Source organism: Coturnix japonica, chromosome 19, assembly GCF_054131305.1.
Source record: "Coturnix japonica strain WE chromosome 19, WE-NBRP24, whole genome shotgun sequence".
Taxonomy (NCBI): Eukaryota; Metazoa; Chordata; class Aves; order Galliformes; family Phasianidae; genus Coturnix; species Coturnix japonica.
In genome coordinates this window covers 1223834-1239505 of record NC_140681.1, presented here as the reverse complement: position 1 = coordinate 1239505, position 15672 = coordinate 1223834, and the positions used below count along the sequence as shown (strand labels likewise).

The 15672-nt window shown below is 49.3% G+C and overlaps 1 protein-coding gene across 11 annotated transcripts in view; it reads left to right on the top strand.

The window, feature by feature from the left end:
• Nucleotides 1–15303, top strand: part of L3MBTL1 (L3MBTL histone methyl-lysine binding protein 1) — a 32245-nt gene extending 16942 nt beyond the window's left edge. For 4 of the 11 annotated variants that reach the window (XM_015881298.3, XM_085520012.1, XM_015881302.3 and 1 more), the window contains 15 exons: nucleotides 488–579; nucleotides 1186–1290; nucleotides 2282–2417; nucleotides 2885–2985; nucleotides 3765–3916; nucleotides 5191–5267; nucleotides 5706–5791; nucleotides 6366–6476; nucleotides 6768–6882; nucleotides 7075–7174; nucleotides 8054–8251; nucleotides 8590–8636; nucleotides 9577–9734; nucleotides 10644–10706; nucleotides 11530–15303. In XM_015881298.3, coding sequence (XP_015736784.3) covers nucleotides 488–579; nucleotides 1186–1290; nucleotides 2282–2417; nucleotides 2885–2985; nucleotides 3765–3916; nucleotides 5191–5267; nucleotides 5706–5791; nucleotides 6366–6476; nucleotides 6768–6882; nucleotides 7075–7174; nucleotides 8054–8251; nucleotides 8590–8636; nucleotides 9577–9734; nucleotides 10644–10706; nucleotides 11530–11664 — 1676 coding nt within the window. In that variant the 3' untranslated portion in view covers nucleotides 11665–15303. Of the gene's footprint in view, nucleotides 1–487; nucleotides 580–1185; nucleotides 1291–2281; nucleotides 2418–2884; nucleotides 2986–3764; nucleotides 3917–5190; nucleotides 5268–5705; nucleotides 5792–6365; nucleotides 6477–6767; nucleotides 6883–7074; nucleotides 7175–8053; nucleotides 8252–8572; nucleotides 8714–9576; nucleotides 9735–10643; nucleotides 10707–11529 lie in introns of those variants that run through there. The other 7 variants (XM_085520013.1, XM_085520014.1, XR_001559060.3 and 4 more) reach the window with 6 other exon arrangements.
• The last annotated feature ends 369 nt before the right edge of the window (nucleotides 15304–15672 follow it).

The following is a 15672-nucleotide window of genomic DNA, read 5'->3' as shown; positions in this document are numbered from 1 at the left end:
CTCTGAAATAGTAGAGGAAGGTGGTTTGACTGGCTGGGAGCCTCTTGCATTGGGGAGTGATTCCCAGACTTCTAGATGGATTATGCTGGCTGTCCCAGATCTGTCAGCGCTGTGGCCATTTCGGATGTACTGGCTGGTTACAGAGGTGTCCTGATGCTTTTGCACAAGATCGCTTGTGTCTCATGGCCATTAGATGCTTTCTAGAGCATCTAATGTTGTACAGCAGCAAAAGACATTTGGGTTACAGGAACATGTGTGAGAAGGGGGTTCGCTTGGCTCTATGCCTCCTTGGACAGCTGGTCGGGTTTGCTGGAGAAGGGGCTCTGGTAGTACAGTGCTGAGCTTTGCAGGTATGCAGGACCGTGTGTGAGAGTGGGATGTGGCCCCAGTGGGACCTATGTGCTCACCTGCCCCAAGGCAGGCAGGGACTGCAGCTGGAGCAGAACCTCAGCAGCGCCTCTTGTGTGTGCGTTTGTGCTGCGCTCAGGTGCCAGCGAGGAGAAGAAAGAAGGCTGGTCTTGGGCGTCCTACCTGGAGGAGCAGAAAGCTGTCGCTGCCCCTTTAGATCTCTTCCAGGATGTGAGTTGGGATTTTCCTGTCTTTTTCCTTCTTTCATATTCTCTTTTCTGTACCTTTTCTTTCCCACTCCTCCTCTTTCTCCTCTATTCCCTGCTTCCCTATTTAGTGGGGTTCCCATCTTCACTTGGAAGTGACCAATCAGCCTCCAGTTCTGATTGACCCCAAGTCCTTCTCCCCAGCAGGGTGCTGTCCCTGTCCCTGTCCCAAGTGCCTCGTGTCTGCCTATCATCTGGCAGGTTGGTGGAGCCCTTCCAGTCCTTCCTCAAGTCCGGCCTGGGCTCTCCTGAGGCCATGCAGGGGATCTGTGCCCCCACCTCCCATTCGTTGATTGCCAGGGTGCTAGAGGAGCCCACACCCCATGCCCCACTCCCTGTCAGCCCAGGGACAGTCTGCCCTGACAGCAGCAAGAGTCACAAACCCACAAGGACGTGGAGTAAGGTGTTTTTTTCTGTGGAAAAGCCTAACAATTTGGCCAAAAACATAATCTGTTGCCCATAATCTCCTGGGCCCAGCAGCTCCCATAGGCTGATGGTTGTTCCTTGGGATGGTTCTGGACCCATTTACATCTGCCATTCTTTTACATTGTTGTTTAATTTTTATTTTCAGTACCAAATAGCTTCCCAGCACAAGAATGGCTTTAAAGTGGGGATGAAGCTGGAGGGAATTGATCCACAGCACCCATCCATGTACTTTATCCTGACAGTGGCTGAGGTAAGGTGCCTTTGCTTTCTGCATCTTTCTGCCCATCCTTGTGCTTCTCATTCCTGCCCAGGGGGAGGCTCTGCAGGAGAGGAGGTGCTGCTGTGAGGCTGGTGGAGAAGATGGATTTGGGGCCCTCACCTGCATTCTGCTGTCAGTACTGCATGAGATGAGCTAGCACTCTGTCTCCTCTGTAAAGCAAATGAGTGTTTTCTTCCCATTTGTAAGGGCAGGAGACAGTGCTGCAAAGCAGCTGCCATGTCCCAGCCAAGTTATTCTCCTTACACCATGACACAGTGGAGCCATGGGGGACTGTGGTAGTGGCAATGGATTCTTACTTTTTAGTTGATGCCACTCAGACATGTCTGAGCCCTGGAGATGGCAGATGTGAAGGTCTCCCATTGCTCTTGTGTCTACAGAGACTCTCTGGCTCTGGGAATCTCCACTCAGTCACTTGCCATGCCCCCAAATCAGGCTTGCCTTGCATTTCTCTCTGGGCCCACAGGCAGCCAGGAAAATCACCCATGTGGCAGCAGACACTGTTCTTGCTACTGGAGAGATTTCATCAAAGGAACATGACATTTAGCTAATCTTCTGTGCAAACATCTCCCACAGATGCAGAAAAGAGAATACTTGCACTCAGTGGATCCATCACAAAAAGTGAATACAAAGATATTTTACTGTGGCACCTTAAGCACCAGCCTGAAACCCCCTGCTCAGAAGCTGGCTAGCAATGGCCTTGTACTTACCTTACTCCATATTGGATAGCTCTTGGGTCTGGCATCCTGATTTGTGCACGGGCATACAATTTTTGTTTCTTAACAAAAGAAGCCCTACAGAGTAATTGCTCCTTGATGCTCTTAAACAGGCATCCATAGCACCCACAGAGGCTGTGCTTGGCTTCCTTAAGTGCTATGCTGAAATGGTGTGTGGGAGGGGTCCCAGCTGGGGACAGCAAGAGGTTTCCATGGTCCTTTCCTTCTTCTTCCCTCCTTGTGGGTAGGTATGTGGTTATCGGATGCGTCTCCACTTCGACGGCTACTCTGAGTGCCATGATTTCTGGCTGAATGCTGACTCCCCTGACATCCACCCTGCTGGCTGGTTTGAAGAGACGGGACATAAACTCCAGCCTCCGAAAGGTAAGAGTCTTGGTTGATGGGCCTTATTGAAGGAAGCCCCCAGTTCAAGAGTAGGACATAGGGATGGGTGGCTCCCTGGGTTCCAGGAGGGGTAATACTGTACTGGGTGTTGCTGTAGGATACCACTTTAGGCACCCATCAACATTAAACTTCCCTTCCATTCTGGGGCAAAGTCCTGTTGCCCTGGATGTACCAGGCTGGGGCCCAGTGGTGCTATCCTAACCTGGGTGCAGTGAACTCCTGGGCAAAGGATCAGTGCTGAGCTGTTTTTCCACTCCAATGCTAACATTTCACAGCACCCCCTTGAAGTCAGACACTGGCCTAAACCACAGGCTGTAGGTGCTCGAGGGTTGTTTAAAACCCTGCCCACCCTTGGTGTGAAGGTTGGCTGGATTAGGATGTCTGGGCTCAACCACATGACCTCTTGGCTCCCTTGTGAACTTGCTGCTCTCATTTCTCTTCCTGAGGGGTTTTAGGTTATAAGGAAGAAGAATTCAGCTGGACAAACTACCTGAAGATAACAAAGGCTCAGGCAGCTCCTAAGCACCTCTTCCTGATCCGAAACACTGTGAGTAGCAGCTTCTCCCTGTCAGAGCCTGCAGGTTTGGGGTGACTCCTCTCCAAGTGAATGTTGGTCTTTTCTCTTTTCACCCCACAATTCTCAAAACCACAGTGCGTAGTGCCAAGCGAATGCACTACTTGTGTCAAGATGTGGTGTGTTTAGCTGCTGAAGATCTATACCCTGGGCACAGGCTTGCTGTGCCCAGGATTTGAGTTGGGCTGATTTGCTTAATCATCTGGGTCTGTCTCATGGACTGTTAACATCTGTCACAAAGGTATTGAGTGGGGAAAAATAGATATTACTCTCAACAAATATTTTGCCAAAGAAAACCAAACAAACTCTTAATGTTCCGTTGCCTGTTTTCTGTCTTCATTATCTCTGTCTCTGCCTTTGTTTCTTATATAGCAACTTGGGTAAAGGAAGTGAGAATATAGTGGAATATAAAATCCCAGCTCTTTCTACCAAACCTAGGGCATTAGTAGCTAACATGGGAGGAACATGTCTAGACTGAAATCAGTATAAGTTGGAGGCAGTTTTTCTCTCCTTATAGAAGATCCTGAGGGTCTGAAGACTTTTTTCTTTCTTTTTGTATGGCCAGGGTGATTTAATTAACCTCTGCCTGTTCTCTTGTGTACATAGGCCCTTCTGACCCTAAGTGTAGGCCTGCCTGCAGGCTTCAAAGGGTCTTATTTTAGGCAGCTGCTCTCTTGCAACAGGCAAGAAATGTGGTGAGGAGGGTGTTGGGACTGAGGCTGTGAAAGAAACCTGCCTCTTTCTCCTCCCAGCATGAGGCTCCTCCAGGCTTTGAGGTGGGCATGAAGCTTGAGGCTGTGGACCGCATGAATCCTTCCCTGATCTGTGTTGCCACAGTGACTGATGTGGTGGATGATCGCTTTTTGGTGCACTTTGACAACTGGGATGATACTTATGACTACTGGTAAGTGCACAGAGGCTTCAAGGTTCCCAGTGCCAGCTCTCAGTAGCTCCTTGCTGCTGCTTCAGCAAGAGTGATGAGGTACTTCAGCAAACACAGGACAATACCACAAGCATGCTGCTGCAGATCCAGCAACAATCTGACCCTGTAACACTCATAGACTGTCCCAGCAACAATCATAGAATCATGCAGATTAGAAAAGTCATTCAGGATCTTGAAGTCTAACCATCATCTGATCTACTAAGTCCTATCACTAAACCATGTCCAGAGGTAGACACTCCAACAGTTCCGTGGATGGACTGTTCCAATACTTGACCATCCTCTCAATGAAGAAATGATTCCTAACATTCAATCTAAACTTGCCCTGGTGCAACTTGAGACCATTATGAGACTGAAGAAGAGTGTCACTCACCTGTGCTGGGGTGCAAGCCTTTACCTGTTCACTGTCACTGTCTGGGGTGTTGCTGTGGCCTTTTAGTTAACATGGGGCTGAGATGGGTCTAATTACAAACCATAGGCTTGCCCTGATACCCACTTGGGTGTCAGAGAGGGTTTTCTGCAATGCAGCTGAGGCAGAGGCTGGATACCTACTCTTGAAAAGAGTTCCTGGGCCTGTAGGTGAGGCATTGTTTGCCTCTGTGGATGTGATTGGGGAGGTGTCCCAGTTGAGGCTAATTTATGCCAAGTAGCACAAATAGAGTTCTGCTTTGTGACTGATAGCCTCTTACTTTGCACCCCAAGGAGCTGTGTGTCTGCAGCAGTTTCTGTCTGTGGCTGCTCCTTGCTGGTGTTGGGTACACGAAATAAGTGCTTCATACTCTGATCCAAGGCAGACCTCAAGTATTCTGTGACATACTAGGAGCTGTGATCAGGGTGTGAGCCCTGCTGGTTCCCCAGATTTGACTGCTGTGAAGTCTGAAAGATGTGGCATGTACCCCCCCCCCCCCCCGGGTTGCTTTTCCCTGGGCAGCTCTGACACAGCACTTCCATGCAACTCACACTCATGTCCTGCTCTTGTGAGATGGAGTACTTTACTCTACTCTACTCTACTCTTTTACTTTACTCTAGCCTTTGCCCTCCTAGGGCCTGGAGACCCTTGGGTCACTCAGGGCTGAAGGTGCTGTAGAAAACCTTTGTTTCTGCAGGGGCTTTTGCTGGTGGTGTAGATCTAGACTGTGCCACTTGCTGGCCTATCCCAGGCCCTGGCAGCCTGCACAGTCTAGCAGGGGTGAGACAGGTGTCTCAGTCCTGTATAATGGTTTAGATGTATTTTCTAGGTGTGACCCCAGCAGTCCATACATTCACCCAGTCGGATGGTGTCAGGAGCATGGCAAACCCCTCACACCTCCTCAAGGTGAGTTGATAGCTGGGGAGCACAGCCTTCAATGGCACATCACCTCAGAGACAGGCTTTCTGGGGTGGGACGGGATGCCTGGGGAGTCAAACCCCATGGCCTGTGCTTGCCTGCAGGCCCAGGCAGTTCCCTTCAGCAAGGTTGTGGCAAGGAGGTGGCATGTACAAGAGTCTCTTGTACAAATATGTTCAGGTCCAGCATGATGTTAGTGTCAGGCCAAGTGGAAAGGTCAGGAAGACCCAAGATATGTGTGCAGGCCCAAATGTCCTGCTTCCCCTCACCCTGGATTTCATGGTCCAGGACAAAATAGTAGCACGTCTCAATGTCTCTTATGTTTCCACATATGTGGCACAGGCATAGTTGGTCTTTCAAGGTCTCTGGGTTACTTGCCATCTTCCTGCTGTTGTGTGTCTCACCTTCTGCATCTTTCCCTTCTAGATTATCCTGACCCTGATAACTTCATCTGGGAAAAGTACTTAAAAGAAACAGGAGCATCTGCTGTTCCAGCTTGGGCCTTTAAAGTGGTGAGTGCCACACTGTCTTCTCCATTGTACCTGGGCAAGAATTCAGGTTTTCTCCATTGTCAGGTCTTTATTTATGAAGAGTAAAGAGATGTTTAGCATCTTCTTACCACAGGCCTGGGACTAAGTTCTATGCTCAAGGTTCAGAAGTGAAGGCTGTCCTGGGCAAATAGTTCAGAATGTGGAAAAATTGGAAAAATGTCCATCACCTCTGCTAGACAGAAGCTGTGTGATGGGAAATCATTTAAGTTTGCTTGATAGCTATCTCCACTTGCGTTAACAGCTATGTCCAGCCAAGTGCAGCTGTGCTGTAGAATCCCCAAATGACTCTTGAAGTCTTTCTCCCTTTGGGCATAGCTTTTCCATCTTGTTGAAAATACAGTTCAGATCTTGGAGGTCTGTTCACATTCTCCTGGTAGCCCGTATGAGCAGCAATGGCTCTTACTTGAACAGGACAGGGGGTCGGAACTGGGTTTTGGGAACACTTATGCTTCTGGGAAAGAAAAGTAGTCTGGGGGCAACAGGATCCTGGAGCATGGCCCTCCTCCCTCCTGATCTATACTTTTCCTTGTCCCAGCGCCCGCCCCATGGCTTCCTAGTCAACATGAAGCTGGAGGCAGTGGACAGGAGGACTCCTTCCTTCATCCGAGTGGCCAGTGTGGAGGATGTGGAAGATCACAGGATAAAAGTGGGTTCTGAAGTCTCGCTGCTAAGCCTGGGTCCAGGCGCTGTACTGGCCTGCTCTTGCCCTTCCTAATTAACTTCCAGTTGCAATAGCAAGGTGTATAGAGGTCTGTGGAAGCACACAGTGCATAAAATGGCAGATGGCAAATCCTAGTGCCTGGATCCAGGAGTGGAGCAGAATCTTGTGTTGCAGTTCATCCCTGCTTTGTTGTATGCTATCAGCTTGGAAGACTTCAGAGCTGCTCATGGAGGTACACTGAGGTTTAAAGGGTGACCTCTCTACTTATTTCTTCAGATCCATTTTGACGGCTGGAGCCACGTATATGATTTCTGGATTGATGCAGATCATCCAGACATACATCCCATAGGCTGGTGCTCAAAAACTGGTCATCCACTGCAGCCTCCTCTTAGTAAGTTCTCATACCAGGGCCCAGGTGTGCCAGATCCCCACAGTCAATATCACCTGCCCACGTGCATCCATTGTGCTGGTCAAGGGTGGGCAGGGAGGAAGGACTTTCACTGGGAAAATACTTTGGTTTGGTGCAGGCTGGGGTGTCTGGGGCTATGTCTGTGACAGTCTGTCCTCTGTTCTTCTGGTCTAGGGCCAAAGGAACCAGCTTCCTCTGCTCACGCAAGCTGTCCAACTCTGGGCTGCAAGAACATTCCTCATTCCAAGAGCTCCAAGTACAGTTTTCACCACAGGTGAGTTCCCCAACTCAGCTCAAAGGGGCAAAGCTTCCCTGCCAACTCTGTGCCAGGGCCTTCCTCTGAGCTTGTCAGCAACCAGTCCTTCCTTGCACCCTTCCTGTTCCTGGCTCTGCCCCTGGAGCCTGCTGCCAGTGTAACCGCTGATGAGCTGATGTGTTCCTTTCTGCAGCTGTCCTGTTCCCCAGAGCTCCTGGGGATGCTCTTCATGTTCATCTGCAAGGGGTCCTATAAGCCTTGTAGAGGATGTCCTTTTTGTATTGGTAGATGATGCTTGGAGGATAATATTCCTCCCGCCCCTCACCTTCCACTGTGAGGTTGTAAATTGGGAAGTACTGAGAGGGGACATCTCCCTCAAGGCTTTGTCAGTTGTTTGCATGACCCTTTTCAAGGGAAATCAGTGCTGGTGTAATGCTGATCCCAGCATGACAAGCTGTGGTCAGAGCAGAGGAGCAAGTATAGCAGAGAGTACTTGAGAATGAGGGAGGCAAGTCTGGCTCCCTGGGGTTTACCTGCTTAGTCACAGTCATGGCACATGCCTTACTCTGAGGCTAATTTTAATGCTTGTGAGGAAGCACTCCTACGAACCCCACTGATGTGCTTGATCAGCATTCTGCTGACTTGCACAGGGTGGCTGTGATGCCAGTGGACAAGATAGGACAGGTGTTCATACCTGGAGGGACTGGATTTGCCGTATCTATGAACCCATGCAGCTATCACCATGACTCCAGGGAATGTGATCAGCAAGTCTTTACTATGCTTTGTTTGACCAGGGTTATGGCTTCCAGCATTTGGTGTCATAGGGTGGTCCCAAGCCAGGTTCACCCACTCTTGCCTCATGCTTTGTCCAACTCTCACTTGCCCTCTGTTCTCCAGGAAGTGCCCCACGCCGGGCTGTGATGGATCAGGACATGTGACAGGGAGATTCACAGCACACTACTGCCTCTCAGGGTGCCCTCTGGCAGAGAAGAACCAGGGCAGGCTTAAGGCAGACTTGTCTGATACTGAGGCCTCAACTCGCAAGAGGAACCTGATTGGCTTCTCTCAGCGGAAGAAATCTCGGCACCATGGGAGGTAGGGGCAAGCCTGGCAAGCCCCACGCAGCAGTGTGGAGCCACTGGGCTACACATAGCATCCGTAGGATGGATGGTTGAGTTGGAGAGACTCCTTGCCTGCAGGGGAGCATGCTTGCTGACAGCTGGTGTTTGTTATTGCAGCTCTTATTTAGTGACCTTGGACACCTCTCCTATTTGTTTTTTCTATTCACATTGTGTTTCTTTGGCTGTCAACCCTTTTTGTCAGGGTCTGAGGGTAAGCCTTGCTCCTACTGTCAAGGCATTGCTCTGTGCAGTGTGGTGGAGGGCCCTTAGCCAGTTCCAACACAAGTGAAATCAGTTTTCCTTTATCTTTAGAGGGCGACCTCCAAAGTACCGGAAGATCCAGCAGGAAGATTTCCAGAGTAAGTGCGCTCCTCTGCCATGGTGTTATTGCAGAACAGGGGTAAGACTTGAGGAGCTGGAGTGGTGGCTGGCAGAGGTATGTCTCTCCTTGGCTTGCTCAGTTAGTCCTTGCACAGGTCAGCACCAGGCTGAGGGCTGTGTAGACCTCATGATGTCAAAACCATCTAACAAGGGATGTCCATGACTCTTATCAGAACTCTGCTAGGTCCCTCATCACTTCTCTTGAATAGTATCTATGAATCTTTGAATGCTTTGGGGCAGGGAATTGGGACCCAATCTCTTTGGCTGTGCATTTTTCCAGGCACTTTGTCTTCTTCAGCCAGAGGTGCTGTGCCTTCATCCTATCAGTGCTATACCCCAAATCCTCAGTGTGATGTGCCACACTACTGCAGAACAGAACCTGTTGCTGAACATTTTGTTTGGCATCTAGTTCTGATGGTTGGCATGGGATATAAGTGGCTGTGGGGTGGTAAGGCATTTTCTCCAGCCAGTATTGATTTTACCATAGGCTGGCTTGGTGTTCAGCCCATCACTGAAGGTGAATGAAGGTCTCTTTTTGGAAGCCATCATTGGCTCATTAGACTAAGGCTTAAAGTTTTGTTTTAAACCTAAATTTAGTTGAATGATAAGGGATAGTATTCTGGTGTGAAATTTGAATTGAAATTTATCTCAGCATGAAGGACTGAAGAGAACAAGGCAAAGTCAGCCTGGTCTCTGAACTTCCCTCACCATCCCCCGTCCCACCATATTGAATGCCAATGAATCATTAACCTGTTAATTCAAAGGACAGCCACTAGCCCTTGATAACATGACCCCATGAGACCATCTGCTCCCAGCCCCAGGTCCTCTCCTGAACAGAGTCTTCTCCAAGGCTTGTAGAATGGAATAGGATGTTCTCATCCCCCTTCTTTATATCATATCTTACGTTTTTATTGGCAGCTATTTCTTCAGACAACATGCACCAGTCACTCTTCATGTCTGCCCTGTCTGCCCATCCTGACCGCTCTCTATCTCTATGTTGGGAGCAGCACTGCAAACTCCTACCAGGAGTGGCTGGCATCACAGCAACCACAGTAGCCAAATGGACAACTGATGAGGTAAGATGGTTTTGGAGTGTGTGTGCTGGTTCCTAACCCACTGGCGTGACTGGGAGAACTTGAGCTGGCTGGGCAGCACCATGATACACATCCCAGGCACAGAACAGTGGCCTTTTCCCTGGGCTAATGAGGTGTGGACAGCTGTCAGTCGCATGCCCTGGTGGCAGTGGCTTGGGAAGAATATGTAGAACTACCAGATTCTTCCTTGGCTTGAATGCAATGCTAGCAGGGCAGGCAGTGAAGGACAACAGTCTTCATTTAGCATACCAGTTTTCCAAATCAGTTTTCTCTTTTCTAAATAATAAAAAAACAAAACAAAACAAGACAAAACAAACAAGCAAAAAACCTCCCATAGACTTTGCAAATGGGGAATCGCTTCCCTCTTTCTCCTGTGATGAAATATTTACTTCTGATTCATACTCATCACTCTCATTCACTTTCTTTGGTATCAGTAGTGGCCTCTCTTGAAGACTGGGTAGCTGGACCTCTGACACTGTACTGGCAGCCCCAGCACCCAGCTCTGCCTGATTTCCCATTCCTCCTGTGCACGCCACTTCTCTCCCAGTCCCTCGGTGGGAATCGTATTGTTGGTCTGGAGATGGCTTATTGGAGATAAAGCTATTGTAGCACTTGCTACTCTGAGGCTGGAAAGGACCAGCACCCATGCTGTTTGTTGTGCAGGCTATGTCTTGGATGGGTTCCGCTGAACAAGCTTTGAGGCAAAAATTGTTCCAGCTTCTTACACCCAGGTCAGGAGTGGCATAGGAGAATGCAGCACTTTGCCCTACCAGGCATGGGTTAACTTAAAGGAGTCATAAAGCTTCTGTGGAAATGAGGATGTGATCTTGTGGGGTGTCACCAGACAGAAACATTGCTTCCATCTTGACATTTCTTTCTGTTTATTCCAAGGTCTTTAGCTTTGTTCAAACTCTGACGGGTTGTGAGGACCAAGCCAAGCTCTTCAAAGATGAGGTGAGAAGGTCTGGAGGATGAATGCAGCTGCCCAAAACAGCTGTTTGCCAACAGAGGAGGAAAAAATTGATCACTGGCCTTCCTTTGGTGGCTTTGCTGCTGAATGTCTAGAGCACATCCACCACCTGGCAGTGATTCCCACCCTGGGGGCAGCAGTTGCATGGCATTCCAGTGTGCAGCTGTCTGCCCTTGCAGGCAGTGGCAAGAGGGAGATTCTGGATTCTGTCCATATCAAGTTGTGCTTCCCTCTTCCCTTGGCCTGAGTGAAGAAGGGTCCCTCTGAGGAGGCTGAGACTGGTGAGCAGGAGGAGGGTGCTGCAGCTTCATAGAATCACAGAACTGCTCAGATTGAAAAAGACCTTAAAGATCATCAAGTCCAACCACAACCTAACCATACTACCCTAACTAACAACCCTCCACTCAATCATGTCCCTGAGCACCACATCCAGATGGTTTTTAAACACATCCAGGGATGGTGACTCTCCCTGGGGAGCCTATTCCAGTGCTTAACAACCCATTCTGTAAAGAAATTCTTCCTGATATCCAAACTAAACCTCCTCTGGTACAACGTGAGGCCATTTCCCCTCCTCCTGTCATCTGTCACCAGTGAGAAGAGACCAACCTCACTCTGCTGCAATCACTTTTCAGTGATTGCACTGTGGGTGGCTCTTGCCAAGCTCCATATGAGCAGGGGGGAGGCTGTGGTGGGCTGCCAGAAGTGAATGTGATTGTATGCATCTCCAGAGTGCCTGCACTGTCTGTCTGTAGGATGTCGCAGCCTGGGTTGTCGATGAATGCCTTAAGTCCCTACTCTCCTCTGCAGATGATTGATGGTGAAGCATTCCTCTTGCTGACTCAGGCTGACATTGTCAAGATTATGAGTGTTAAGCTGGGCCCTGCTCTCAAGATCTACAATGCCATCCTCATGTTCAAGAATGCCGATGACACCTTAAAGTGACTTTTCTTGGCCCCACTGGGACCTTCCTTCAGCACTGGTGCTGCCAAACTGCCTGGCCAGGACAGAGACCTCCCTGAGTGCCCGCGGCTTGTCGTGTCCTGCAGCATCTCCTGCAGTCTGTCTCCTGTCCTCTCCCTCAGTCTCCTTGCCACCTCTCTGCTCCAGCATTGGGCACAGGCTAACCACAGTCTGCAGAGATAGGGGTTGAATGTTGGACTGCCTTATTGCAAAAACTGCCCCAATACCCGGCTGTGACTGCACGACATTTGGGGTGTGATTAAGGATGAGGGAGTGGTGTGGAGGCTGTAACTGATGGAGGTTGACACCTCAGCTTAAGCCGCTGAGATAAGGGAAAGGACTGACTGACTGTGTACATGCTTGCAGGCTTGTCTTTGTTCAACAACTGGGAGAGATTTTTGTTCTTTTTTTCATCTCTGTATGTTGCTCTCCGAGGGATTAGGTGCTCTAGAGGAGCTTCTGCTCTCTTTGCCTTCTTCAATTCTTGTGACTCAAGGCTAGATGATAACTTTGCTTTGTCCCTTCACTGTGCTGGGAAGCAGTGGCCTCATCTCTTGCTCCTTCTGGCAGTGTGTCCTGGCTGCAGCTCTGCCTATGACCGTCTGTGTTTTGTTCTTTACGGAGAAGCCTGGTGGGACTAGGGCTGGGTGACGGTAGAGCAAGCTCCATTTCCTCTTGTGCAAGCTGTCTTTGCCAGCATGTCTGTGGGAGAGAGTGGTTGGTTAAATTGTACCCCTTTCAGCAGTTAAAAGAGTCCTGTGCAAGGGAGAATCAAGCCTACTTTGGTCTGTGTATTATGGGCAAAGCCCTTTCTAGAAATTAAGCAGCTGAGAAAGGTAAAAAATATCCACAGACAGAATGAGGGCTCGGCTCCAAAGGCATTCTTGGCCTCTCTAAATCAGTTCTGCCAAGCTGCCTTCTCCCCATTTTGCCCTTGTGTGGTCCCTGGGCATTCCTGTATGAGGAGCAGGATCCCTTGCTGTCCCTGGATTTCTTCCCTTCAAAACCAAGAGGCAGTTGTTTTTTTTTATTTTTTCCCCTCCTATATTTTTACTAATATATGACTTTTCCAGCAAGAATGTGTGCACTTTGGAAGCGCTGGTTCTCCCCTGTAACAGAGTCGTGTTCTGGAAGAAGACCTTTTCTTCAGATATTCCATGTGTCCCCTGCTCCTGGGGATGAAGCCCTGCAGCACCCACATGGCACTCACTGTACTCTGCCATCCTTATGTGCACAGCTGCTGCAGGTGTTGTTGGAGCAGCGGAGTGGCAGTGCTGTGCTGCAGGGCAGCCACACACCCCAAGGAGTCTCCATAGGCTACAGTGATGTGACCCAAGTCCCACACTCAACTTTCTTTCCCATTCCCAAGAATGACAAACCAGTATCAAAATATGTTTTCCCCCTTTCCCAGTGTCCAAAGACAGAGATGAGGTGTCTTAGCAAGTGCACCAGCAATGTGTGGAGCAGAACCGCCTTGGGAGCCACTGTCACACCTGAGTCAATCTGTTCTAGGCTTCCCTTGGAAATGTAGCATTTTGACTCTTTGTTAGTAAATCTTTGAGGTTGCATTTGACCTGCTGTTGCAATGTCTGCTGCTTGGTCTTCATGCAGCTAGTCCATGTATTTATTTATGTAGTCAGTGCTAGGGTTTGACCTAGACAGCTCCGTCATCTTTTCAAGAGCTGCACCATGGTCGGCTGTGGAGAGAGGGTGAGTGGGAGGGGACGCCTATATCCCACAGTGGCTCCTCCAGTCAGTGAAGGTCCTGAAATTGGTCTCTTCAGCTAATAGGGAGCTTTCCTCAGCTACCGTGTGTTTAGAAAGAGGAAGAGCAGTCCCAGGACCTTCAGCTGTGAGACTTCATGCAGACCACGCTGAGACATCTGCAGGTGTAGTCTGGGATGGAACGGCTCCTGTTTGGCTCTTGTTACCCACGTGCAGCATGTGGTTATTGAGCTTATAAGGGAGCAACTTAGGAAAGAATCCTGTTCTCATCTACTACCTAATGCTAAGTCATTCCTCCTCACGGGGATGTGACTAAGCATTGGTCCTGGGTACTAGGAGAGGAATGTCAGATCTGAAACCAGTGTGAATGATGGACAGCCTTGTTTAACACAGGGCTGCTCTGCAGTGCAGAGGTGCTTGTGAGTTCAGAAGATACCTGCTGAAGGAGAACTGCAGAGGTGTGTGCTCCAGACTGTGCCAGCCTTTGGCATCAGCAGGAAGCTCTGCCCATGCAATACTCCCCTCCTGGCTTCTTTTGACCTCCCTGTAAGGTCTGGTGGCACAGCTTGATCCCAGGTCCCTGCTGGGCTGTTACTCTGCCCCGGGAGCAGCTGCCAGGAAAACCAGTGCCACTGGAAAGGTGATGTGTGCAGTGATGGTCTCTGTCACTTACTTGCCTGCTGTCTTGAGCATCAGTCCATCAGCCTCCTAGACTGACTCCTCTCAGCCCTCTGGGTACACATCTGGTGCAGTGGTTTAAGTGAGAGATTTATAGGGTCTGCAGATTGTTAAGGGCTATTTGCTGTTTAAAGCCTATAAGCTGTTTCTGATTCTTTTAAACCAAACCCAAAGCATCGTGTTTGTGTGTGTGGATAGGTGTTTGTGGGTACCAGTGTGGAAAAAATCACAGAACAATGTCCTACACTGTTGGTGTGACACTGTTTAATTGTGGTGGTCTCAGGCCGTGGAGGTGGCCCAGGGTCTCCTGCAATGCATTCTCCATTAGCAGAAGTTGTTACTGGTCCCAGGAGGGAAGCCAGGAAGAAAAAGGGTTTCCTGCACCTCTAAATTAAGCAAGTCCTCTGCCTCTGTAGAGTATTGCATGGAAGCCCCTTTCAGGGAACATCAGGACCACGGCAGAAGGACCAAAGTTTCTTTTCCTTATCACCAGACCATGTGAGTTGTCCCACCACACACTTTGGCAACTTCTGGGGTGACTGGTCCACTGGTGACTCTGTGTACATGGGCACAGTTGGAGCCTCTTGAGAAGGTGATTCTCCTTTGTGGAAACGGTCAGCATTGTGATGGAGTGAGGCTGAAGTCTCTGTTTCTTTGAGAGCAGCCAACCTGAAGCGCAGTGAGGAGGGTGACTATGTCCGCCCTATGGGAGAACAAGTTCTCTGGGAAGTTTTATGGCTGCAAAGGCAGATCTGGGGACCAGAGTGCAATGGAAGGAGCTGGAGGAGAAGAGGGAGCCATGAGATAATGCGACTTGATAACTGCTCTTCTATTCCTGCTCCTTAACCTCTTGGGGAGGGACTGCTTGATCCATAGGACTGGAACATAACAGGGCTACAGCCGAGCTCCATCCCTGCAACCCATCTATTCCTTGTTGGCGGGAGGAAAAGGGGGAATATGTGGAAGGAGCACGATATGATAATAGACATTTTGCACTTTCATTCATTTTGCACTCGTTTTTATTTATATTATATAGATTTTGTTTTTAATTTTTTTTTTTTTTTTTGCTATTTGCACATCCCCTTGGTTTTTCATAACAAAACTCTTTCCGTTGTAGCCAGTGAAGCTATTCCAAAATTTGTGTCCTGACTATCCAGAAGTTTAAAGGTTTTATATATATAAATTTATATCTACACCAAATAAATTTATATATATAGATCACGGTGTGATGTGTTCTGTCAGTGCTTTAAAACAATAAATGATGTGAGCAATGGAGTCAGTGCAGCTGGAGATACTTGTTCAGCCCCACTCCCAGGCTCAAACCCCAACTGCTCTCGGTGGCGGAGGGGGGCCATCCCTGCTCTGCACAGCGGGCAATGAAGGCACAGAGCGCTACTGTGGGGACGTGCCCCAGGAGCCCACCCCAACATCGGGTCCCCAGCACACGCAGAGCTCAAAGTCCACCCTAAACCTTGTTCCATCCCACAGAGGTGACAACTGGAGGCAGCAGAAGAAATGGATGGTTCATTGATTTCAGCACAAAGGGCTGAAGGAGAAATATCCACTGCTGGGCTCAGGGGGGAGGAC